Source organism: Armigeres subalbatus, chromosome 3, assembly GCF_024139115.2.
Source record: "Armigeres subalbatus isolate Guangzhou_Male chromosome 3, GZ_Asu_2, whole genome shotgun sequence".
Classification (NCBI taxonomy): Eukaryota; Metazoa; Arthropoda; class Insecta; order Diptera; family Culicidae; genus Armigeres; species Armigeres subalbatus.
The window spans coordinates 402,974,528-403,000,993 of record NC_085141.1 but is presented as its reverse complement, the minus strand read 5'-3'; the positions used below and the strand labels follow the sequence as shown (position 1 = coordinate 403,000,993).

At 43.7% G+C, this 26,466-nt stretch overlaps 1 protein-coding gene across 1 annotated transcript in view; it reads right to left on the bottom strand.

The window, feature by feature from the left end:
* The window catches only part of LOC134223034 (peroxidasin homolog), a 491,869-nt gene that overhangs the window by 131,721 nt on the left and 333,682 nt on the right, over positions 1-26,466 (bottom strand). The window contains exons 4-6 of the mRNA XM_062702172.1: positions 19,173-19,373; positions 18,982-19,103; positions 8,684-8,831 (exon numbers count right to left, since the gene is read on the bottom strand). Coding sequence (XP_062558156.1) covers positions 8,684-8,831; positions 18,982-19,103; positions 19,173-19,373 — 471 coding nt within the window. The remainder of the gene's footprint in view (positions 1-8,683; positions 8,832-18,981; positions 19,104-19,172; positions 19,374-26,466) is intronic.

Below are 26,466 nucleotides of genomic sequence, written 5' to 3'. Positions count from 1 at the left end.
GACCAGTACAATAGCGAGGTACTGATGGAAACGGACGGCGTGGACTGTATAGCTGAAGATGTGTTCTCTGGATACCGGAACAATGAGCAGCTAGTAAGTGCCAGGAACAAGCTTCATAAGATGAGTGTTGTGGAGGCTGGTGGCATGCCTTATCTGCTGCGTCTTACTCTCGGCATGCCGTACATGGTTACGACAAACGTTGAGGTAGATGATGGTATCGTTAACGGTGCGATCGGCCAACTCATGCACATCGAGCTGAATGAAGATGAACCAGAACAGCGAATGGTTCGGCTTTGGTTCATGTTCGAGAACGAAGCTATAGGAGCGACACGAAGGGTAAAATCCAGGCCCTTAGTGTGTTCAAAGCCAGGCGTCTTGCAGCCACAATGGACACCGATTACCAGGCGGTCCGCGAACATCACCCTCGGTAGCATGAAGTGCAAACGAGTTCAATTCCTGATAGTTCCGGCGTGCGCTCTAACGGTACATAAATCACAAGGTGGTACATTTCCCCAAATTGTGTACCGTTATGACAGAGGACAGGAGCAACAACTTGTATATGTTGGCCTCTCTAGAGTGTCGTCTCTGGAGGGATTGTTTCTGACTAATGCCAAAGATGAATTCAAATTCCACCATGCAAAGGGAAGCGATTCTCCGAAGATGAAGGAACTTCGCACCGAAATGCAGCGTTTGTCAAACCACCGACTAAGCACAATTGCCGATGACATGATGCAATTCGTAGCTGGTAAAGGTACTGGTGTTGTACTAGTGTCAATGAATGTGCAGAGTCTTGGTGCTCATTCACTTGACATCGCTACGGACCATGTACTCACTTCTGGCGATCTTCTGGCGCTTAGCGAAACCTGGCAGGAGGATAATGGAGCATTGTCCGGAATCGCATGATACACATGTGTTGCCCAAGCCAAGCGCTCTGGAATGCGGGCAGCAGGAGTGGCCATCTTCCAACGCGATGCGGGATCCACTTGTGCGATTGCCCACACAATGAAGAAGCTCAGTGATAGTTACGACGAGCAACTTGGGCTTGCCGACGAATACGGTGACGTGTGCGCTGCGGAGGTGCATGTTATGGGTAGTTTGACGCTCTTGATTTCGCTGTATATTTCACCAGGTAGGCTATAAAATACTTTCGTAAAGTTTGACTTTCTCTAAAATGCCAACTTTTATTCAATAGGTACGACAACCAAGCAGAAGAAATTCTTTTGGCGCGGAACCTTATAATGTACGCGACAATGAGCATGCCCATAGTTGTTACCGGCGACTTCAACATTGATGTATCAAAAGAGGAGAATGCTGAGTTCATCGACTTCATGAAGCAGTACCTCTTCTTGGATTTGGTATCGGACCCTTCGCAATCAACCACTCTTGGTGGAACATGCTTGGATCTTACATTCACGCGAAATATTGGTGCGGACTGTAGGAGATATTGTTCTTACTTTTCATATCATCGACCAATACTTTCGATACTTGCTGCGCCGTCTGGTTAGTTTAACGATATTATAGAAGTAATGACCGTTATACTAATTACCCGTATATTTTCTTTCAACTTTCATTAGAATCTCAGTTAGAATGAGATGTGGTCGTCATCATCAACTATCCGCAGCCAATCCCATGCCAAATTCGTTTGTTGGGTTCCTTCTGATAGCTCGATCCATATCGGTAATCTTCATCTATGGCCCGGGTCTGACGATAGCGTTTCGTTCGCATCACAACCATTTTCTGCTGCCGGGGTATCTCTGCCGGTTGAGGGTCTCGGCCTTCCTCCGGTTGAGCTCTGCCTTGTTCTAGCTAGACGTGACGCTGTCAACTCGGCGCTAAATTTCGGCAATGTCCGATCACCTGGAAGCTGTTCTATCAGGGTGTCGACTACCTGGAAAAACCTGGAAAGTCAGGGAAAGTCAGGGAATTGAATTTTGGACCTGGAATGTCAGGGAAAGTCAGGGAATTTTGATTGAGGTCAGGGAAAAAAACCACAAAACCCGTTATTGAAAATTTATAGAGATTTTTTTTTATTTCGAGCAATATATATTTATTTCGAAAACTAAACTAAGGACACTTATGACAATGAAACTCTGAAACCAATTTTAATCCATTGAAAAGGGATTAATAAAATTACTGAAACGTCGGATCAGAATTAATATTGCGCTTCAGACTGCATAGCCGATAAACAATACTCCGAGGCAGTTAAAAGCTTGTTTTTGTGGCTGTTGACAGTCTCTAGACTAAAAGTCTACTCTGGGCCCTTTTCATGTTCCCCATGGTAATCAAGTTTGTTTCTATTAATCTCTAAGCAAAAACAAAGGTTCAAAGCCACGTTGCTCAAATGGTCACTGTTGATTTTTTTAAAGTCCCCTCCAATAGTTTAGATTATTTAGTTTGAGTGGTTTTGTGTCGGAGTCGTTTTGAATTGTTTGCAGTTTCCTCATTAGTAGCGTTTGAGTCATGTTCCCATCAAGCAAAATAAGTTTTGAAAATTTGTTCAAATACTTAATCATCAATCGCCAGAGTCATTCCTTATAAAATTATGTTGATGTACTTATGATATAGGAAAATTTCATATAATGCGATCTATCCTGATGAATTTAAATTGCTGACTAGTAACCAACTCTAATTAGAAACCTAATATACCACATTACTTTCTGATGAAAATGTAACGCCCAAATGTTCGAAAACTATCTCGTGAAAGCAGTCGAAACTGAATGAAATGACTGAAATAGTTCATAGTTCAGAACCGTTCAACCGATCAATTAGGAAGCTTGTTAAAAGAAAACGACGAATAGTATCTCTGAAGACCTGTAACAGCACTCCACAGCATCGACATCATCTCTAAACAGGATTCTGTAGCTAATGTTTTAAAAACATTTCGGGAACTGGTCGATCCTCACGTTCTAAGGTGGTCATGTAGAGAGAATGACAGTGGATAAAAGCATCATATGGTCTACTAAGTGACGAAGGTCCCAATTAAACGTTACTCGATACTCCATAATTATGCTTGGACGCAAGAGACGGATAATGTTGTTATCAATGGTAATGTTTCTGTTTTACATTTGCTGCTGATGTTTATAAAACAATTTAATCAGGAAATATTCTGGTTGATCTATGATAATTTTGTCCAGAAATTACCTCAGAATTTTCACTGATAAGTAAAAAATCCCAAGGGATTTTAAAAAGCTGTTTCGATAGTTTTTATCCTTGAACTCCTCGATAGATGTTCAGTAGATTTTTTTCAAAAGATCTGCTCCAAAAACTTGGTAGATTGTATGGCATTTACTCAAATTTGAATTGAATGTCTTCGTGAAGGAATCTATAAATTGAAGACGGTGTTCAAATAAATAATTCAGACCAAATTATTTAAAGTATTGCAGTGGTTAGAATGTTTTGCTGGGCTTACTGTAAGTGATGCATAGATTTATGTGAGCTTGTAGAGATTGATCCGTAATTAATTTTAGAAGTCTATAAATTCCACAGTGAATAAGAATGTTTACTCCGTAATCATACTTGAGAGCCTATGGAGGTTTCTCGATGTTCTCGAAAATACCTAATCCGTACGATTTTTTTAACGGCATTAGAAGGGTTTCTAGAATCTTCTCCGACTGTTTGGAAGTTCAAAAGTCGTGTCAAAAGATACAAGAGTTCACACAAATTTCCAGTAAGAAAATGAAAACTTCAACGGTTTGAAGAAGTCCATCAGTAGTCTTGGATGTCTATATTGCGATTCCAGGGAGTCCGTGAGAATTCTTAATGGTGGATGAAGGCACCAGAAAACTTATAACATTAATTGGAGCCAATTTTAGAAACCTGTAAAATCTAAGTAAAATCTAAAATCTAATCGGGCCCTCCTTAGTCGTGCGGTAAGATGCGCGGCTACAATGCAAAACCATACTGAGGGTGGCTGGGTTCGATTCCCGGTGCCGGCAATTTTCGGTTTGGAAACTGTCTCGACTTTCCTGGGCATAACGTATCATCGTGTTAGCCTCATGATATACGAATGCAGAAATGGTAACTTGGCTAAGAAACCTCGCAGTTAATAATTGTGAAAGTGCTGAATGAACACTAAGCTGCGAGGCGGCAATGTCTCAGTGGGGGATGTAGTGCCAATAAGAAGAAGAAGAAATCTAATTTTGGGCTGTTACGCCCTTTTTAAATGTTGGTCTAGAAATATAAAAATCCTTCAGAAGTTATGCGCATTTACTTAAAGCTCTGTGAACGACCAGAATTACCTACGATATTCTACAAATCCTTAATGTTCTGTTTCTAGAAGTGATTAGGCTTCCAGTAGCTCAGGAACTCATATGGACTTCAATGACTCACACTTGCAAAGATTTTCATACGTTCCTAGGAATAAAAAAAAACATTTTTCATATCTGAAATTTTTTGAGGAACGGTCTGGAAAGTCAGGGAAAGTCAGGGAATTTTATTCTCAAATTTGAGTCGACACCCTGTCTATTCAACACAGTGTATATGGTATGTTTATTAAAACAAGCAATTTCACAACAATCTATTTCAATTATTCAATTTCATAAACCTCTTTACAGATATAACAATGTCAATGTTGTAGCTAAATTTCCGGTGCTGCGGTCAACATCGCCTTCAAACCACTAGTACAACAAACGACCCTTCGAAGAAGCACCATCCTCAGAGAACATCCATTCGCAACACTTAAAATGGCTTCATACAAACACAAACCAACGGTCCTTTTCAGGGCCACCAAAATTTTTGACGATAGAGAGAATGTGGCGTACCTGAGTTTATGATAACCTGTTTTGTGTCGCGTATGTGAAGTCCACAAAATTTGTGCAAAACCATGTATTCGGAGGATTTTGCTTGATTTTGCACACATTTTGTGAACTACTCTGGTCAGTTCAATCGAGATTGATACTCTGCGTATTAGATTGTACTTGGTTGTTTCCCCAACACAGACTGAAGTCTGAATGTTATGAGTTAAGAAAATCCCCTCAATTTGGATTGCGATATCCCTATGCTTGTTGTAGAACGCCTTTCCTCGAACAGTCCGAGCAGTTATCCTATTGCGATATTGAAGAAGTGCCTTTCACTCAAGGTAATCGAATCCGGAGCTAGTGTCTCATATACTCATACTTTAATTATACTCATGTTCTAACCAACAAAACCATAATACTTTAGCTAGCACTAATCTCAGAACCATAATCATTTCCAATGCGTATTATGTTATAATAATATCCTTACGTTGTCCAACGTCTACCTTGCGGTCGTGTCTTGTACACAACCCTTCTGATTTTTTTTATTACTGAGAAAGATTCCTGTGTGGCAGTGAAATTGCACTTGTTGATAGTTATGAAAAGGCAATATCTAATTGATTTGACAGCATCAAAGTAAGCTTGATATGAACAACAACGGAGAGCTACCAAAATATTATTCAAAGCAAACGTCAGTCAAAAACATGTGGTCAACCATCACGGACTAGAGTGACTGTTTTCCAGCAGACTTCCGCTTGCTTAGCAGCATGATAATTTCCACAGATCCCATCAGCATCCAAGAAGAATTCTCATTGGCATCTCTAAAGAATTCCTTTGAGACTCATCGAAGTTCTCCAACTGGAATCCAAAAGAATTCACATTACTCACTTGTCACTTCTCACTTTTTACAGTGAGAAGTAAGAAATGAGAAGTGAGTAGTGAGACGTCTCACTTCTCACTCCTCATTTCTTACGTCTCAAACGACATGTTTGATCAAATGTCCTATTTTCTCAAATGTCATATTCTGCCAAATGTCACTTTCGGCAAAAGTTTTATTCGACCAAATGTCCTATTCGGCCAAATGTCCCTTTGGGCCAAATGACCCTTTCGGCCAAATGACTCTTCCGGCCGAATGACCCTTTCGGGCAAATGACCCTTTCTACCAAATGACCCTTTCGGCCTAATGGTCTGTTCGGCCAAATTGTATTTTCGACCAAACAACTTTCGGCCTAGTCATTCGGCCAAACGGTCCTTCCCCGTTGAGAACCACTGTCCAAAGTGCCCTGGCTTTTCTAATATTCCCAAATTGGTCTTCAAGAACCACGATCGCAGTTGCTAGGAATGTCTGTGGACAGTGACGAAAAAAGTAAATTAACAGATGCCTGCGGTATATAATTCGGGCCTGGTGGCCTCACAACTGGATCTCAAACAACGAGCTCCATCGTCGTTGTCACCAGAGGCCAACAGCAACTGAAATTCGGGATCGGAATTTGGGCTAGGTCGGTCACACCTTACGTAGGGGCGGAAACGAAATCTTTAAACAAGCATTGAACTGTAACCCAGTGGGACATCGCAGCAGAGGGAGACCCAGAGGCTCATGGCCGCGCAGCCTCAATAAAGACATAAAAGAAGTCGATCGAAATCTAACCTGGCAACAGGTTAAAGCGATAGCCGGGCAACGCTCAGGATGGAGATCTTTCAAGTCGGCCCTTTGCACCACCGGAGGTGCACAGGATCCATAAGTAAGTAAAAAGTGGCGAAAAACTTTGCGTATTTAGAATTGCTGGATTGGAGATTGAGAATGGGACGTTTGAGGAATGCTGGGGAGTATTATGTGCTTGCTTATTGACTGTGTCACCTGTGGGTTCCGTTGAAAGCGCTTGTTTGACGGTGGATTTGACCGGTAGTCAGACGATTCATTCGTCTTTAAGTGCAACATAGAGTGATGCCGCTGTCCACAAACACGACAGGTAACTCGAGTACAGGTCCTTGCAATGTGGCCTCGTGATAAATAGTTAAAGCAAAGCTGAGATGACTTCACTGTGCTTATTCTGTCGTCCACCTTCATGGATCTGAACCACTTACACTAGAACAGCGGATGCTGTCCCTCTCCGCACAACAAACATGAAGACTGCACACCGACGTAGCTATTGCTTACCTTTGTTGCCTTCTTCTGTTCCGGCTGGCCGAACGATTCTTCGATGAGTGAGCACAAAACCGTGCAATGATTTCTCAGGAAATCCATCAGCTTGTCGAATTTAGGAACCTCCTTTGAACGACCCGAGTAGCACAATTTCGACCGATTTGGTTGCAGCAACTCATATATGACTGGTGTTTTGTTGCTTGGGGATCGAGCCTCGACATGGGACTTCACCAGAAACTTTTTTATTGTCGTAGCGTGATTCCAACGAATTTCACGCTATTGAGTAATTGTTAGCCGTCAGATCGTTGGAAGCAATCTGTCGCAGTGCTTCTCCTGCCAAAGAGGTTCGCAGATACGTGAACCTCTCGATGTCCGAAAGATGGGGCTTGTCCACAATTAGATTGTGAAACGTATCTTTGAATGTGTCCCATTCCATCAACGAAGCACGGATAATCGGCAACTTGAATTCTGGCAATTTTATTCGCATAGTTTTGATGGGAAAGTGCTGCATTACCCGGTGTTCCGGTTTCGTTCGCTGGATACCCTGTAGTATGAGCCGGTCACGCCCTTACAGTCAATTCATGATTAGGAGGGGTAAATTAGTTCGACACTCATTATTATAAGATACCAAGGAATGCTCTGCATCTCCTTGAGCGCCACGGGAAAGGAATGTTTGGTTTGTTGAAAAATTAATTCAAGATATGCCACCTTGGTAAGCGACTAAATATTTATTGCAAACGAAGTTATTTTGAAAACTCGAAGACAAAAACCGTGTTTCAAAACAATCCAACGCAAAATCATGTGCTTCGTTTAAGGCTCTATGAACCGTAATCAATCCGATAATGACGTTGATTTTATTTGAATGCAGTTTTGCATTAATTTCAATATTTTGGGGCTGTTTACTGACTTACTCCCATCGTAGCATATTCATGACATTTTCATATTAATTTTTCACTCATCTAAACTAACAATTACTGAGGAATTGCTGGAAAACGCATACAAACTCCGAACGTTCGGATCAAACACATACACACACTAAGAGGTGAAGAAGTTGGACTTTAATAAGAAATAGGTGCTCTAAAAATACTTCGCAAGGGCCTCAGGAATATACGCCATGGCTTTACCTCTTTGTCAAAGTTATACTGACCTGATTCATATCGGATTACATTTACACTCTGAGTCTGACGTCCTAAATATTGAGTCGGATCACTTCACTTTGGATCAGTCAATAAACAACAATCAACATTCTTTTATGGAAAGTGCGTGGAGGCGCGTGGTTCATAGTAGGCTATTGCCACCAGGACCGTTTTTTTTGCGCCAAGATGTTAAACGTTTTGAAACATACATCTCAACCGCTATAAATATGAGCAAATGAACTAAAAGGTGTTTTTCACGAATTTTATGAAATCGAAACATTGATCAAAATGGCAATTACCTTAACGTACATAGATTCATAAATTAAGTCGTTAAAACCGTACACATTGTTATTTAAAATCGTTAAAGACGAAAACCCTTTCAAGACATCAATGCACTCATTCAAGTACTACAAGTCAATTATTCATAATTCATAGCTATTCTGAATTGGCAAGCCCCACGGCAAAGTTCGAAACCACTGGAATCGATTCCCCCTGAACTGTCCACTCCACATCCCCGCATTGTCGTGGACCAGACGCTTCCAGATGCAGTCTAGCTGTGGGTTATGGTTTGTTTGCTCAATGGAGCCTCTCAATATCGTATCTACCCTAGTCTCCCTCACCATGACATGGGACTTACTGCAAGAAGGGAGAGGAGAAAAAAAAGTACTTACACAGCACCGTTACATCAATATCGGCATGCACTGCTTCCCGAACGCCGTTGTCCGCTGTGCACTGGTAAATTCCGGCGTGGTGCCGATCAACACGTTCCAGCAGCAGCGTCGGACTTTCCGACAGATGCGATGCACCGGCGAATGAATCCTGTGGACGAGCAGACAGAGAGAGAAAAAAAAAGTTGAATGAAACGGAAGAAAGGCAACGAAAGCCAGAATGAGTCCAATGACGCGGGGAAGGCGCATAAAAGGATCGACGTCGACAACGGCGATGTTTGCTCATTCGGGTTGTTGTCGGTATGGATGAGTGCTATTATGCAAGTGGCCCAACTACCTACCGAGGCTGACTATGGCTAAACGAACAAATATAGCGACGGACGGCGACGGCGTTGTCGGTTGCGAGCCCCGTGGGCAGGTTGGGGAAGTTTCAAGAGACTCTCGATCGGGGATTGAATGTGAACCAAATGCGATTAAATGTTTGTGCTTCGAAGAGTACGGGAGCTCGCATCATAGGTTTTCATGGTTCTTTCGAGTCGATTGTGTGGCTCTAAGCTGATGGTCAGGGTTGGGTTAGTTGGGCAGTCGGCTCAATATATAGAGAAAAATATTTTATTTAAGTATTAACTAAGAAACATGATTGTTTTTTGTTTTCAATTTTTACTTGAACTTTCCGCTAAATAAACACGTTTCATTAAAGGCAATAAATGAGTGGTTAGAATTATGTGAAGTGAATTTAATATTCTAAGTCAAACATCCCCAGGCCAACCCTGACTGCACGGCATTGCACAGCAGCGGCCAAACTGATGTGGGAAGGAAATCTATGCACACAACATCCCACTCCTGATGAAGACGGATCGCTGAAACAAAAGCATCTCCGAGTGATTACTTGTCTTGGTTGCGTGTTTCCCAGACTACCGTCAGTTTGAAACTGATGTGCGGAACTGCGGACTAGGGTTGCTCTTTTCTGTCTCTTTTCACGAGTGCACTGCACGTATCAGAATCGGATCAACCCTCGGGTACCTCAATATTATCCCAAAGGAAACAGAAAAATGCATAAAAGTGTCTGATGAGGATACCTTCACATTGATTGGCTTCTCCCGGAGTGGGCGCTCGGTAGTCTATACCACCATTGCGGGGAGCTTCCTGGATCGACATGCAGGATAAAGGAATATGTATGTGGATTTTCCCTGACAGTATCTCAATCTGCTTCTGCCAGTCAATTCAAAGCGCCCTTCGGTGAAAGAATGCACAAGAAAATGTACCATCAAAGGAAACGAAGGAGACATTCCTTCCTAAGGGTTAAGCGTGGTGCACCGTACGTATGTGTCCCCTGCATTTCCCTCTGCTGATCAGAGAATCAAGTTTGCCAAAGCTATAAAGAAAGGTACTTGACGCACTCAGCTGATGCTCTGCTCAATTCCGGAGTAGAAGTGTTGATAAAAGGAAAAATGTACCAGGTAGCAACCTAGTTAAGGATGTATTACTCTATTATTCAACAGTGTAATCGATTGTGAAATTATAGATATCTGATAAATTGATATGGAAATTGAACTCCAACTCACCGACTAGGACTATAAAACCTTTGGCATAGCATATTTTTATAAGATAGAAAAACGATAAAAACTCGCGATAAATTAAATTTTGATAGGCGATTGAAAATGTATAATTTTTCACATTTTATCATTTACCCAAACAATCAATTTATTGTGTATAGGGTAAACGATCCGATAGTTGTGGGTGTTCCTATAGTTGCGGTACTATAGTTCTTAAAGAAAATACGAATTTAACGCAGCAACCCGCATTGTCAGTCAATTAGTTGACATGTCACAACACAAAAGAAAAGAAAACGTCTTGCAAATTCCCTCAATATCGGTAAAGTAAAAACGAAAAAATCCTTATTTTTGTTTTACCTTTGCACCAATAGTTGCGGTAGTGTTCCAATAGTTGCGAATCTCGTATGAAACCAATGAGATTCGCAACAAAAGGAACATGAATTACAAAATACCGCAACTATAGGAACAAAACACCAATTATTGGAAGAACGTTTTCAGGAAGCAAAACTGGATTCTGTTGCAACTTAAACACTCTTCGTTCAAGGTAAAACAAAAGAGCTTTCGGATACACCCCAGGTAAGCAAAATAAAGTATAAATTGTGTGCAATCGATCAAATAGCATTGTAAGGTGCTAAGCTCCTCCACTATTGGATTTTTCACCCTATTGACCATTAAACTGTAATCTTCTTCTTGTTCTTGTTCGATGGCTCTACATTCCATCTGGAACATGGCCTGCTTTTCAACAACCATGGTTGTTCTATTAGCATTCTCACAGATATTGATTGAAAGCTTTTCTATGCCTGCCTGCGGAAGCCTTCTTTCAAGAGGCTCGGAAGCCTCCTTTCAAGAGGCTCGGAAGCCTCCTTTCGAAAGAGGCTCGGAAGCCTCCTTTCGAAAGAGGCTCGGAAGCCTCCTTTCAAGAGGCTCGGAAGCCTCCTTTCAAGAGGCTCGGAAGCCTCCTTTCGAAAGAGGCTCGGAAGCCTCCTTTCAAGAGGCTCGCAAGCCTCCTTTCGAAAAAGGCCCGGAAGCCTCCTTTCGAAAGAGGCTCGGAAGCCTCCTTTCAAGAGGCCCGGAAGCCTCCTTCAAGAGGCTCAGAAGCCTCCTTTCAAGAGGCTCAGGAAGCCTCCTTTCAAGAGGCTCAGGAAGCCTCCTTTCAAGAGGCCTGGAAGCCTCCTTTCAAGAGGCCTGGAAGCCTCCTTCAAGAGGCCTGGAAGCCTCCTTTCAAGAGGCCTCGGAAGCCTCCTTTCAAGAGGCCTCAAGCCTCCTTTCAAGAGGCTCGAAGCCTCCTTCAAGAGGCCTGGATGCCTCCTTCAAGAGGCTCGGAAGCCTCCTTTCAAGAGGTTCGGAAGCCTTTTTTCAAGATGCTCGGAAGCCTCCTTTCAAGAGGCTCGGACGCCTCCTTTCAAGAGGCTCGGACGCCTCCTTTCAAGATGCTCGGAAGCCTCCTTTAAATAGGCTCGGAAGCCTCCTTCAAGAAGCTCGGAAGCGTCCTTTCAAGAGGCTCGGAAGCCTCCTTCAAGAGGCCCCAGCCTCCTTCAAGAGGCTCAGAAGCCTCCTTTCAAGAGGCTCAGAAGCCTCCTTTCAAGAGGCTCAGAAGCCTCCTTTCAAGAGGCTCAGGAAGCCTCCTTTCAAGAGGCTCAGAAGCCTCCTTTCAAGAGGCTCAGAAGCCTCCTTCAAGAGGCTCAGAAGCCTCCTTTCAAGAGGCTCAGAGCCTCCTTTCAAGAGGCCTGGAAGCCTCCTTTCAAGAGGCTCAGAAGCCTCCTTTCAAGAGGCCCGGAAGCCTCCTTTCAAGAGGCCTGGAAGCCTCCTTTCAAGAGGCTCGGAAGCCTCCTTTCAAGAGGCTCCAGCCTCCTTTCAAGAGGCTCGAAGCCTCCTTTCAAGAGGCTCAGGAAGCCTCCTTCAAGAGGCTCAGGAAGCCTCCTTTCAAGAGGCCTGGAAGCCTCCTTTCAAGAGGCTCAAGCCTCCTTCAAGAGGCTCAAGCCTCCTTCAAGAGGCCTGGAAGCCTCCTTTCAAGAGGCCTGGAAGCCTCCTTCAAGAGGCTCAAGCCTCCTTTCCAAGAGGCTCAGAGCCTCCTTTCAAGAGGCCTGGAAGCCTCCTTTCAAGAGGCTCAAGCCTCCTTTCAAGAGGCCTGGAAGCCTCCTTCAAGAGGCTGGAAGCCTCCTTTCAAGAGGCTCAAGCCTCCTTTCAAGAGGCCTGGAAGCCTCCTTTCAAGAGGCTCGGAAGCCTCCTTTCAAGAGGCCTGGAAGCCTCCTTTCAAGAGGCCGGCAGAACCCCTTCCAAGAGGCCAGGAATCTTCCTCTCAATAGGCCCTGAATCCTCCTTACAAGATGCCTGGAAGCCTCCTTTCTACAGGCCTGGAAGCCTCCTTTCTAGAAGCCTGTAAGCCTCCTTTCAAGAGGCCTCGGAAGCCTCCTTTCAAGAGGCCTGGAAGCCTCCTTTAAATAGGCCTGAAGCCTCCTTTCAAGAGGCTCAGAGACCATCTTCAAGAGGCCTGGAAGCCTCCTTTCAAGATGCCTGGAAGCCTCCTTTCTAGAGGCTGGAAGCTTCCTTTCTAGAGGCTCGGACGCCTCCTTCAAGAGGCTCAGGAAGCCTCCTTTCAAGAGGCCTGGAAGCTTCCTTTCAAGAGGCCTGAAGCCTCCTTTCAAGAGGCCTGGAAGCCTCCTTTCAAGAGGCCTGAAGCCTCCTTCAAGAGGCCTCAGAAGCCTCCTTTCAAGAGGCCTCAGAAGCCTCCTTTAAATAGGTCTGGAAGCCTCCTCTCAAGAGGCCCAGAAGCCTCCTTTCAAGAGGCTCAAGCCTCCTTTCAAGAGGCTCAGAAGCCTCCTTCCAAGAGGCTCAGAAGCCTCCTTCCAAGAGGCCCAGAAGCCTCCTCCAAGAGGCTCAGCCTCCTTTCAAGAGGCTCAGAAGCCTCCTTTCAAGAGGCTCAGAAGCCTCCTTTCAAGAGGCCTCAAGCCTCCTTTCAAGAGGCTCAGAATCCTCCTTTCAAGAGGCCCAGAAGCCTCCTTTCAAGAGGCTCAGAAGCCTCCTTTCAAGAGGCTCAAGCCTCCTTTCAAGAGGCTCAAGCCTCCTTTCAAGAGGCTCAGAAGCCTCCTTTCAAGAGGCCTCAAGCCTCCTTTCAAGAGGCTCAAGCCTCCTTTCAAGAGGCCTCAGAAGCCTCCTTTCAAGAGGCTCAGAAGCCTGCTTTCAAGAGGCCTGGAAGCCTCCATTCAAGAGGCTCGGAAGCCTCTGTTCAAAAGGCTTGGAAGCCTACTTTCAAGATGCTCGGACGCCTCCTTTCAAGAGGCTCAGACGCCTCCTTTCAAGAGGCTCAGACGCCTCCTTCAAGAGGCCTGGACGCCTCCTTTCAAGAGGCTCAGACGCCTCCTTTCAAGAGGCCTGGACGCCTCCTTTCAAGAGGCCTCAGACGCCTCCTTTCAAGAGGCCTGGACGCCTCCTTTCGAGGGGCGTGGACGCCCCCTTTCAAGAGGCCTGGACGCCTCCTTTCAAGAGGCCTGACGCCTCCTTCAAGAGGCTCAGACGCCTCCTTTCAAGAGGCCTGGACGCCTCCTTCAAGAGGCTCGGACGCCTCCTTTCAGGAGGCGTGGGCGCCTCGTTTCCAGAGGTCTGGACGCCCCCTTTGACGGGGCCTGGACGCCTCCTTTGAAGAGGCGACCACGCCTCCTTTCAAGAGGCCTGGACGCCTCCTTTCAAGGGGCTCGGAAGCCTCCTTTCAAGAGGCTCAGACGCCTCCTTCAAGAGGCCTCAGACGCCTCCTTTCAAGAGGCCTGGACGCCTCCTTTCAAGAGGCTCGGACGCCTCCTTTCAAGAGGCTCTGACGCCTCCTTTCAAGAGGCCTGGACGCCTCCTTTCAAGAGGCTCAGACGCCTCCTTTCAAGAGGCTCAGACGCCTCCTTTCAAGAAGGCTCAGACGCCTCCTTTCAAGAGGCTCAGACGCCTCCTTTCAAGAGGCCTGGACGCCTCCTTTCAAGAGGCTCAGACGCCTCCTTTCAAGAGGCTCGGACGCCTCCTTCAAGAGGCTCTGACGCCTCCTTCAAGAGGCTCAGACGCCTCCTTTCAAGAGGCCTGGACGCCTCCTTTCAAGAGGCTCAGACGCCTCCTTTCAAGAGGCCTGGACGCCTCCTTCAAGAGGCCTCGGACGCCTCCTTTCAAGAGGCTCAGACGCCTCCTTTCAAGAGGCTCAGACGCCTCCTTTCAAGAGGCCTGGACGCCTCCTTTCAAGAGGCCTGGACGCCTCCTTTCAAGAGGCTCAGACGCCTCCTTTCAAGAGGCTCAGACACCTCCTTTCAAGAGGCCTCAGACGCCTCCCTTTCAAGAGGCCTGGACGCCTCCTTCAAGAGGCCTCGGACGCCTCCTTTCAAGAGGCCTGGACGCCTCCTTTCAAGAGGCTCAGACGCCTCCTTTCAAGAGGCCTGGACGCCTCCTTTCAAGAGGCCTGGACGCCTCCTTTCAAGAGGCTCAGACGCCTCCTTTCAAGAGGCCTGGACGCCTCCTTTCAAGAGGCTCAGACGCCTCCTTTCAAGAGGCCTGGACGCCTCCTTTCAAGAGGCTCAGACGCCTCCTTTCAAGAGGCCTGGACGCCTCCTTTCAAGAGGCCTCAGACGCCTCCTTTCAAGAGGCCTGGACGCCTCCTTTCAAGAGGCCTGGACGCCTCCTTTCAAGAGGCTCAAACGCCTCCTTTCAAGAGGCCTGGACGCCTCCTTTCAAGAGGCTCGGACGCCTCCTTTCAAGAGCTCAGACGCCTCCTTTCAAGAGGCTCAGACGCCTCCTTTCAAGAGGCTCAGACGCCTCCTTTCAAGAGGCTCAGACGCCTCCTTTCAAGAGGCTCAGACGCCTCCTTTCAAGAGGCTCAGACGCCTCCTTTCAAGAGGCCTGGACGCCTCCTTCAAGAGGCCTGGACGCCTCCCTTTCAAGAGGCTCGGACGCCTCCTTTCAAGAGGCCTCAGACGCCTCCTTTCAAGAGTCTTGGACGCCTCCTTTTCAAGAGGCTTAGACGCCTCCTATCAAGAGGCTTGGACGTCTCCTTTCAAGAGGCTTGAACGCCTCCTTTTCAAGAGGCTTGGACTCCTTCTTTCAAGAGCCTCGGGCGCCTCCTTTCAAGAGGCTTGAACGCCTCCTTTCAAGAGGCTCGGAGGCCTCCTTTCAAGATGCTCGGAGGCCTCCTTTCAAGAGGCTTGGAGGCCTCCTTTCAAGAGGCTTAGACGCCTCCTATCAAGAGGCTTGGACGTCTCCTTTCAAGAGGCTTGAACGCCTCCTTTCAAGAGGCTCGGAGGCCTCCTTTCAAGATGCTCGGAGGCCTCCTTTCAAGAGGCTTGGAGGCCTCCTTTCAAGAGGCCTGGACGCCTCCTTTCAAGAGGCTCAGACGCCTCCTTTCAAGAGGCTCGGACGCCTCCTTTCAAGAGGCCTGACGCCTCCTTTCAAGAGGCTTGGACGCCTCCTTTCAAGAGGCTTGGACGCCTCCTTCAAGAGGCTTGACGCCTCCTTTCAAGAGGCTCAGACGCCTCCTTTCAAGAGGCTCAGACGCCTCCTTTCAAGAGGCTCAGACGCCTCCTTCAAGAGGCTGGACGCCTCCTTTCAAGAGGCCTGGAAGCCTCGTTTCAAGAGGCTCTAACGCCTCCTTTCAAGAGGCTCTAACGCCTCCTTTAAAGAAGCTCTAACGCCTCCTTTATAGAGGCTCTAACGCCTCCTTTAAAGAGGCTCGGACGCCTCCTATCAAGAGGCTCGGACGCCTCCTTTCAAGAGGCTCGGGCGCCTCCTTTCAAGAGGCTCGGACGCCTCCTTTCAAGAGGCTCGGACGCCTCCTTTCAAGAGGCTCGGACGCCTCCTTTCAAGAGGCTCGGACGCCTCCTTTCAAGAGGCTCGGACGCCTCCTTTCAAGAGGCTCAGACGCCTCCTTTCAAGAGGCCGGGACGCCTCCTTTCAAGAGGCTCAGACGCCTCCCTTTCAAGAGGCCTGGACGCCTCCTTTCAAGAGGCCTGGACGCCTCCTTTCAAGAGGCTCAGACGCCTCCTTTCAAGAGGCTCAGACGCCTCCTTTCAAGAGGCTCAGACGCCTCCTTTCAAGAGGCCTGGACGCCTCCTTTCAAGAGGCTCAGACGCCTCCTTCAAGAGGCTCAGACGCCTCCTTTCAAGAGGCTCAGACGCCTCCTTTCAAGAGGCTCAGACGCCTCCTTTCAAGAGGCTCAGACGCCTCCTTTCAAGAGGCTCAGACGCCTCCTTTCAAGATGCTCAGACACCTCCTTTCAAGAGGCTCGGACGCCTCCTTTCAAGAGGCTCGGACGCCTCCTTTCAAGAGGCTCAGACGCCTCCTTTCAAGAGGCTCAGACGCCTCCTTTCAAGAGGCCTGGACGCCTCCTTTCAAGAGGCCTCAGACGCCTCCTTTCAAGAGGCCAGACGCCTCCTTTCAAGAGGCTCGGACGCCTCCTTTCAAGAGGCCTGACGCCTCCTTTCAAGAGGCTCAGACGCCTCCTTTCAAGAGGCCTGGACGCCTCCTTTCAAGAGGCTCAGACGCGTCCTTTCAAGAGGCTCGGACGCCTCCTTTCAAGAGGCTCAGACGCATCCTTTCAAGAGGCTCAGACGCCTCCTTTCACGAAGCTGGAACGCCTCCTTTCAAGAGGCTCGGACGCCTCCTTTCAAGAGGCTCGGACGCCTCCTTTCAAGAGGCTCGGACGCCTCCTTTCAAGAGGCTCAGACGCCTCCTTTCAAGAGGCTCAGACGCCTCCTTTCAAGAGGCTCGGACGCCTCCTTTCAAGAGGCTCGGACGCCTCCTTTCAAGAGGCTCGGACGCCTCCTTTCAAGAGGCTCGGACGCCTCCTTTCAAGAGGCTCGGACGCCTCCGTTCAAGAGGCTCGGACGCCTCCTTTCAAGAGGCTCAGCATCCTCCTGTCAAGTTAACGGAACGGTAGACATTGGATTGGTTTCTGACAATCTTGAAAAGTCGTCGTACCACCTGCTAGACGTCCGTTCTGTTCATACAGTGGAAACCGCGGTCACATTCCAATCCATGGACCAACCTAGAAAAAGACACATAATAATCGCCAACGAAATAGTATACTTATATGTTTTATGTTGAAGGTTGATATTGTCGGTAAACATCAATTCAATTGTACAACAATGCAAAATTGTTCTCGCTATCACGCGGACTACGAGAAGTTTTTCATTTCAATCAATTAATCACCCATCCACTTTCTGTTATGTAATTGACTAAGCTCAGCATCTCCATTATAGTCGTGCTCCCTTCAGCAAGCACCGCTTTCAAAGATCAACTTTCATTTTAATAAATGTAATGCAAGATCACAGACTAACGAGCAAAATATTGCTCGGACCATGTACACCAGGTACCTACATTCACATAATATCTTAATACCTCCAGCCAGATATAATGAATAAAAAACCACTCTCGTCCCTGTAAACCACACCCCAGCTCCTCCAAAGCAGGAAGCACCAGGCGTTTGCGATGAGTTCTAGATTGGAACAAAAAAGTCGATGGATGCTCTTTATGTCAGGTAAACGATTCACAGACTGGGACAAACAAATAGTAATAAGCTCGGAACCTGGATGGCAATGGGAGATTTTTTCAACTAGCTGCTGGGTGTATATCAACTGGCCCTTGAAGTGTTTCCTCGCAAAGGGGTCAGCAGCGCCATCAGGAAATGGATGTTCCATGAAAAAGTTAAACCGAATGCAAAACAGGGGGGCAAAAAACGCAAATAAGACGAAGAAGGTGATGAGGAATGGAGTACCGGGAAAAAGTTTCTAATGAAGCGCCCATCCGTTGCTGCTGCCGTCGGTGTCGTGGGGAAGTCTGAAAGCGATACCTTGAAAGCTGGAGAACCAACAACCGGTTGTTGGTAGTATGGAGTTTTCACAGTCAGAGGAATGTGCGCGGAACCGTTTCGTTGCACCGTCATACGGGGTCACTTCCTTATTTTACAGATTAATGAATTAACCCATTTTAATTGATTTTTCTATAAATAAATATGAATAACAGCTTAAATTATTCATCATTACAGATATTTGAATCAAGCTACTAAAACCTCAAATGTGGACCGATTATTGGGTTTTAGTTTAATCCATGGTCTGTAGAAGAATGTCACAATATCAATTAAACTATTATAATTATTCAAGAATCTGAAAAAAAAATGTTCAAATCGATTTGAATCCAGTGGATTCATATGTTTACACATATCCCTATTTGACGGTACTGTGCAAGGCATTCATGCTGTAAACGGGTGTTCGAATGAAAAACTATGCAACTTAGTGAAATGGTTTCTAGTGCTCAACGTGAAAATTTGCTCATTAGCGGGAATGGACGTAAGTTTTTACCAGGAACAATCACTGAAACTAAAATGTTTTATAGCTCAACGCACATTCCTAGAGAACGATCCATGAAGCTATGGCTCTGCAAATATAAATAATTCAATCATTTTCCTAAAGCTTACTTTGCGATGCTTTACATTCAATCAGATTGGTGCCAGAAAGCAGGTTTACATCGCTGAAGGAATTGTCCGACTGGTCAATCCAGTGATGTTGGTGATTACTTATCAAAGCACATCAAGGTGATTCATACCACCAATTTGGACTAATGTGACAGGAGACTGCCCAACACTGGTGCGCTATACGTCACATGTTCTGGCTTGAGGTTTCTGTATTTCATTCCAATTTAAACAATTAAAACCGACGCGTCCAAAACCAGCTAATTGAAGTTGTTATCCATGATTCGGAATGGCCCACCAAAACCCTCCGTACTCACCTTTTTGTGCCAATAGATCGCCGGCACAGGATTTCCCGAGGCTTTGCACTCGAGCGTCACCGTGCTTCCCTTCCGGGCTGTGATTTGTCGATTCTGGGGCACTACTCGTATCGTTGGCGGCACTGTGGAACAAAAGAGGTCGAAACAAGATTGGTTACTCGAACGCTACTCCCGCGGCCGTCTCGACTTACCCAAAATTTCCAACGTGTGCACCTGGTCCCGGCTCTCGTTATCGCCGATCTGGCAAATGTAATCACCGGCGTCCTGGATTTTCACGTTCGCTATTTGTAGGTTGTAGCCCTCGACTAGCTTGAAGCGCGGATCACGGGTCACCATGAGGCTGGCCGCCGTTAGCACTGACGTACCTCTACGCCACAGAAGCACGTAGGATCCTGTGGAAAGATACGGAAAACCATAGTTAGGACCAAGTAGTGGCATTAAAAACGGATCAAAAACCGGTCAGCTAGAAGAGCATCGTTTCGTCGTTGTCATCGTCAATATTAACTGTTTGGTAGCCGCCAAACCTGGGAACCATGCGGGTAGTTTGCGCCAAATAAATACAACCGTTATCCAACCGGCATGCGAACTTATTAAAATATAACTCCCGTCGCATTCCATTGCAAATATTTTCAACCATTTCCGGCCACAAATGGAAAATCCTACAGACAAACCAGTACACGACTCTGCCGGGCTAATATTCGACGGCACGATGAAAGCGCCGCTGCGTTTACCCAGATTTTCCAGAGTGCACAGTGTCCGGGAACTGGACTGTTTTTTTTATCTATTTGTTTGTTTTCGCATTTTTTGCTCGCAACAAAGTTTCAGTTCAAAACGGAACCATCCAAAAGCAAACTTTCATATGAAATTCATTAAGTTTGATCAATTGATCTGAAGTTTGTGCGTGTATGTGAATATATCTGTACGTAGATTGTATTTTTTTGAACTCTTGACATCAAATACTGTGAACTCTCCCTCTCCCTCAAACACATAGAGTAAACTCAAGAAGCAAGCGTATTGCTGCTTGGTTTTTTAAAGAATCATATGTAAATATGTATTAAGGTTTTATGATGGGAACAAAGGAAAGCCTGTTGTTTTAATTTAAATCAAAAACGGTTTTTAAATCATTCTTGAGTTGTCTATAAAGTACTAATGTTTTAAAACTGAACCATTTATTACCCAAGCGGTGTGCTAAAGGTCTAAGTCATGCAAGAGGTGGAGCCTGTTTGCAACATTTTGCGGTTACATTGAAAATATAAGCACAAAATCAAACGGGAATCGAACCATGGACCTTCAGATTTGCAACCTTTTTTTTTAATCTTTATTAAAGTGATTTTTCTTGTTCGAATTCATCACTGCGATTTGCAGCCTTCTACTATAACCATCACACGATCTATTCTATTAGGAGATTCTACTACAAGTGTACTATAAAAAGCAAAGTCATTTGTAACTTCATTGTACCTCATACGGAACATGCAGGGGACTGTCAAAAATAAATTATTGATCAGCTGAGCTCAGAGTGTTTTGCAACATATCAGAAACATTGTCGTAACAGCATTGAACCGAAGTGTTATTAATTCTGCAACTTATCTGTTTTTTTTTAATATGAAACACATTGAATTTCAGATCACCCAAGAAGTCAGATGTTTGGCATATTGCGATGCCACTAAAACGAAAATGCAACATTGTGTGTTTCTGAAACTGGATAGTGGCTTTAATGTTACTCAATGTATTGCTACTGTCTTCAATAGTTGGAAAAGCCTCCAAAGAAGTATGAAAATTTGGCTTCCTTTAACATTAGCTTGAAAACATGTAATTAGGGTTGTGCCCTATTTTTTACTGCTCACTTATTGTGTGAAATAAACTTATCGAAAATCTTCAGCCGTCGGTTACTCTAAAATGAGTAACATGGCAGTTACTCATAATATGTGTTGTTCCAGGAGACCCCCGTTTTGTGCGAATGGATCACAAAATTGTGTTAATCACTTTAAGCGTGCATAAGTGAGACAATACACAGCGCCTCTCTCACACAACATTTTCACTTAGTGAGAGATTCGGCCAAGGCGTCGCCGTGATATGTAAAAATCATTCATGCGATGTGTGCTTGACTTTTAACGTGTCCGTATGAAGAACAGCTAAGGTAACTCACTTATCTGAGGAAGAGTGACTCTAGCTATGTTTTGTTATTTCTGAGATATCCATGCAACCACAATCGAACTTGAGGAAGGCGCACTTATTGTTGGTCGTAAACTGTACAAAACGTGACGTGTACGGTTTACGATAAACTGTGAATATGCTCTTGGTCATTCGATTTCCATCGCACATTAGATTAATTTTCTCTAATTCTCCTGTTCAGACAATTTAAATAATATTTCAGAAAATTGTATGTTTATTACATTTCGTTCAACTCCAAAAGTAGATCCCGTTTGAAGTTCGCAAACTGATGAAATATTTTTGATTTGCAAGGGAAATAAAAAGCCCCCACGAATTGTGATCTGCCATATTACCTAGAAGACTTCTAGTTTGTTTGTTCCTACAAGGATTAAGTTAACAGTAAAAATAGTAAACAGGAAAAACTTTGGAAAGTATGACAACATGATCTAACTTTATAGAACTGATCGAAAGAATTACAGTGAACTCTCCCTAACTCGATGTTCTGTAATTCGATATTTTCTTTTACTCGATGAAATTGAATCTAGCACACTGCGTTCCCTCCATAAGTCGATACCTCCCTTACTCGATAATCTCTAAGTCGAAGTAATTTTCAAATGTATTTTTACCTCGCTAACTCGATGTTGCCAGAAACATGCATGATATACATGGTCTCGGGACATTTGGCTGAATAGTTAAAAATATACTTAGATTGTGAATAGTGAAAAGTGAGTAATGAAAAGTTAGAAGTTGAAGTGAGAAATTCGAAATGAAAAGTGCAAAATTAGAAGTGAGAAGTAGAAAATAAGTAACAAAAAGCGAACAATGAGAAATGGGAAGAGGAAAGTGAGAAGTATGAAGCAAGAAGTGAGAAGTGAGAAGTAAGAAGTGAGAATTAAAAATTGAGAAGTGAGTAGTGAGCAGTGCGAAGAGAGAAGTGAAAAATGAGGAATGAGAAATGAGAAATTCGAAGCGAAAATTCAAAAGTAAGAATTAAGTAACTCCTTCTAATTACTTCTCACTTTCACAGAGAAGAAAGATGTGAGAAGTAAGAAGTGAAAAGTTAGAAAGGAAAAGAAATAATTGAAAAGTGAGAAGTGTTAAGTTAGCTTTCATCTTCCTTATTCCCTCTTCCTTCTACTTCCTCTCTGTTTCCTTTTCCTTTATATTTTTCCTTATTTCTTCTTCTTTCTTCCCTCTTCATTCTACTTACTTCCGTTTCCGCTAGTAGGAAGTTCTATCATCGTTATAAAGAAGTAAGAAGTGAACAGAAACAAGTGAGAAGTAGGAATTGAGAATTGAAAAGTGAATAGTGATTAGCTAGCAGTGAGAAGAGAGAAGTGAAAATTGATAAATGGGAAACGAGAAATTCGAAGCGAAGAGTGAGAAATGAATAGTGAAAGTGGGAAGTGAATTATGAGAAGAAAAAAGGAAGAAGTGAGAAGTAAGAAATGAGATGTGAGAAGTGAAAAGTATGAAGTGAGAAGTAAGATTTGAGAAAAGAGAAATGAGAAGTGCTGTGATAGTTTAGTAGTGAGTAGTAAGAAGTAAGAGGTGAAAAATTAGGATTGAGAGGTGAGCGATGAGATGTGAAAAGAGAAAAGCGCGAAGTAATAAATGAGAAGTGAGATTCCTTATTCTTTCCAGTTTCCTTCACTCATCTTTTTGCTAACATTTTGCTTCTTATTTCTTCTTCTTTTACCTATTTCCCTCTTTCTTCATCGTTTTTCCTTATACTTACTTCCTTCTCTTTTTGTCCTTCCCCTTATTTCTTCCTTTTTTTTCCTCTTCCTTCTACTTTTTTTCCGTTTTCACCCACCCTTCTACTTCTATTTTCCTTATTCTTTCATTCTTCTTCCTTTCTCTTCCTTTCTTTCGTTATTCCTTCGTCCCTTTTCCTTTTTCCTTTTTTCTTTTCCTTCTTCTTTCTTTCTTCTATCTCCTTCCTTCTTCCTTCGTCTTTTTTCTTCTTCCTTCTTCTTCTTCTTCTTATTGGCATTACATCCCCACACTGGGACAGAGCCGCCTCGCAACTTAGTGTTCATTAAGCACTTCCACAGTTATTAACTGCGAGGTTTCTAAGTGTTACCATTTTTGCATTCGTATATCATGAGGCTAACACGATGATACTTTTGTGCCCAGGAAAATCGAGACAATTTCCAAACCGAAAATTGTCTAGACCGGCGCCGGAAATCGAACCCAGCCACTCTCAGCATGGTCTTGCTTTGTAGCCGCGCGTCATACCGCACGGCTGAGGAAGGCCCCTTTCTTCTTCCTTATTATTTGATCTATCCTTCATCCTTCTTCTTTCTGTTTTATATCTTTCCACTCACTTTCCGCTTCTCAATTCCTCACAACTTAATTTTCACTTCGCAACTATCTCATCTCACTGCTCACCACTCACTTCTCACTTTTTATTTCTCACTTCCTACTACATGTTTTGTTGTCGTTTTTTCTAGCAACGACCTTTTTTTCAATCTAGTACCCATTTCAATTTTCATTCCTCCCATTCCTTCCTTCAATACCAATTCCTCGATCTCTCCTTATCTCGATGGTCCCTTCAATATCGAGATGTGGAGAGGCGACTGTATTTCTCATTACTTTGAGCTCAGTTCCAGCATCTTATTTCTCACTTCCTAGTTCTCATTTTTAATTGTTCACTTCGAAAATCCCACTTCTCTCTTCACTTGATAAGGAAACAATTTTAACTATTCGACCAAATGGCATTCGACCAAATGAAGCTCGGCGAAATGCCCTGTTCTTCCAAAAATAACCTATTCAGCCTAATGACCTTAAACCATATTTTAAAGAATATCAAAAACAAATCGGGTGCATGATTCAGTGCTAAATCCAGCTTTCTACGTTCGCCATAATGGCGGATGCTATAAATTTTTTGACACTAACTGTTTACCGACACTGAACTGAATTTTTTGTCTAAGTAAACATTGAAGTTTCCGTTACCAATAACAGCAAATGCGTTGTTTGTTTATTGTCATCAAGAAAAAAATGGTGTTGAATGTGCTTCGACAAATAATATTTATATATTTTATACTACTTTTATGACTAATTTTTGCTTTGTTCTAGTTATTGAGATATCCTGCTTATAAGGCCCACACATTTATAGAATGCCCATCAAAATCCTCAACGCCGTCAGCCCTTCAAACCCAAGGGACGATGATTGTTATTCCAAGTTCAAACAGATTAATATTTAAATGAAGATTTTATCTTTTGACATGAAAGATAGTTAAGCAGGAAAGGAGCCGAATTATGTATTATAGACTTGGAAAAAATACCCAGATTTCGGTGTGCTAAGCCACTCATTGCTCATCTAAATTTTATTTGCCCCACATCCCAGGTCATTTGTTCTTCGCAGCATGTGACACGACTAGGATTTCGTAGATGAATTTCTCACAACCTAATCCATACAACTAAATATTCCAAAAACTTATTTCCTATGTATGCGACAAATATTTGAACCGATGAAAAGAAAGCAAATTGCAAATCGGGGGCTACTTTGGATATTTCGATACAAGAGTTATAATTTAAATTACTATTGAATGGCCATTATTAACATTCAGGTGTGTTGTTGGTAGTTGGATGGAATCTCTCTGTTTCAAATTTGGTATTTTTCTCGTTTTAATATTTTAGAAAATCAAAAGTCCAAAGTAGCCTCCGGAGTAAAAAGAAGCCCCACACGACGGTATATGGTTAAGTTATTAAGGAGGTGCTCAAAATCATATTTGAAATTGAGTAGGTAATGAAACGGTTCAATAATCCGGACAAGGTACTTCTTGGCATACAACTAATTCTACTAAATTAACTAAAAAATTATGTTACCAAAATGCAAACTTTTGCTGATGATGAAAAAATGCAAACGATGAGCTGCGAGTGCTCCCGCACACTGAAATCTGTGTCTTTTGGAAGTCCATAATAATTCGGCTCAGCGTATCTATCTCGATCCCTTTGAATGCCTCTATCAATAATTGTACTTCTGTTCTAAAGATACATTTTCATGTGGTTTAACGAATCCTTTTGAAGTTTGAGCTACGTCCACTTCAACATAAGAAATATCGTATCACTGAATCATCATTCGCCATCCCTAGAGGTATGATTTGCTAGCGAGTTTGAATGTCCATTTAATAAATGTGTGAGCCTCATGAATAAGTGTTATTAGGATATCTCAATATCTAGAATAAAGCAAATATTAGTAATATTAATAGTATCAGAAATATAAATAGTATTTTTCGAATGATATTCGTCACCATTTTTCCTTGTTAACGATAAACAAACAACGCATTGGCTGTTATTGACAAAGAAAAACAGCAATGTTTGCTCAGCCAAAAATTTCAGTTCAGTGTCGGGAAGCAGTTATTGTCATTTTTTTATAGCATCCGCCATTATGGCAAACGTGGTAAGCTGGATATACTCGTAACTTTTTATTAGAACTTGCTGAAGCATTCATGTAAATGAAGTCGTTCTCCCTATCACTGAACATATATTCAACTTATCGTGAAACAAAGAAATACAATGCCAATTTCTTCGCTAACTGCTGAAAAAAAAATCAAGGAACAAATCTAATTCCTTTTCATTGCTTTGTTTTTGATGGGATGAACATAGGAGTTATGAGATGAACACCAGGAGCGGTAACCATCAAAATGAATACACCACTAGGTGTTCCAATCTGAAAAATTCACGATTCAGCCATCTTGGATTTTAGTATGAGAGAGCCAGCCGGTTTGTTATCGTTTTGCACAGAAAATGAATGTTTCACCCCCGCCTTCTTCTCTTCCACAAACTTGGCAGTACTGTATTCATCTTGGTAACCATAATTTTCTTCAAAAAGTAATGGAAAAAGTAGTCGAATCGAATTTCAATTGATAACTGAGGAAATGCTAATAGAATACTAATAGTTAAAAAGCAGGCCAAGTTCTAGTTGGGATGAAGAGCCATTGAAGAAGAAGAAAATAAAATGAGGACTCTTGAGCAATTTAAACAGTTTAAGCACAGACAAACAGACGTAACAGCTTGAACATTTTTCTGAAAAATCCATCGCTCAACTTCTCTATCACCATGTTACACGAAAGGCTCCACCCCACTACTCCGAATGCCAGTACCCCGAATGACATTACCCCGAAGGCCACTACCCCGAATGGAACAGTACCCCGAAAGCCAATTACCCCGAAAACATTTAGAATCTATAGTATTCTATTATTATGTTTAACACCAACGTATATCGATGAATCGCAACAGTTTGTAACCAACCAGTTTAACCAACAGTTTTGATTTTTCTTCTAATTAGCTTTAATTGTCATTCATGTCATTATGGCCTGGAAAAGT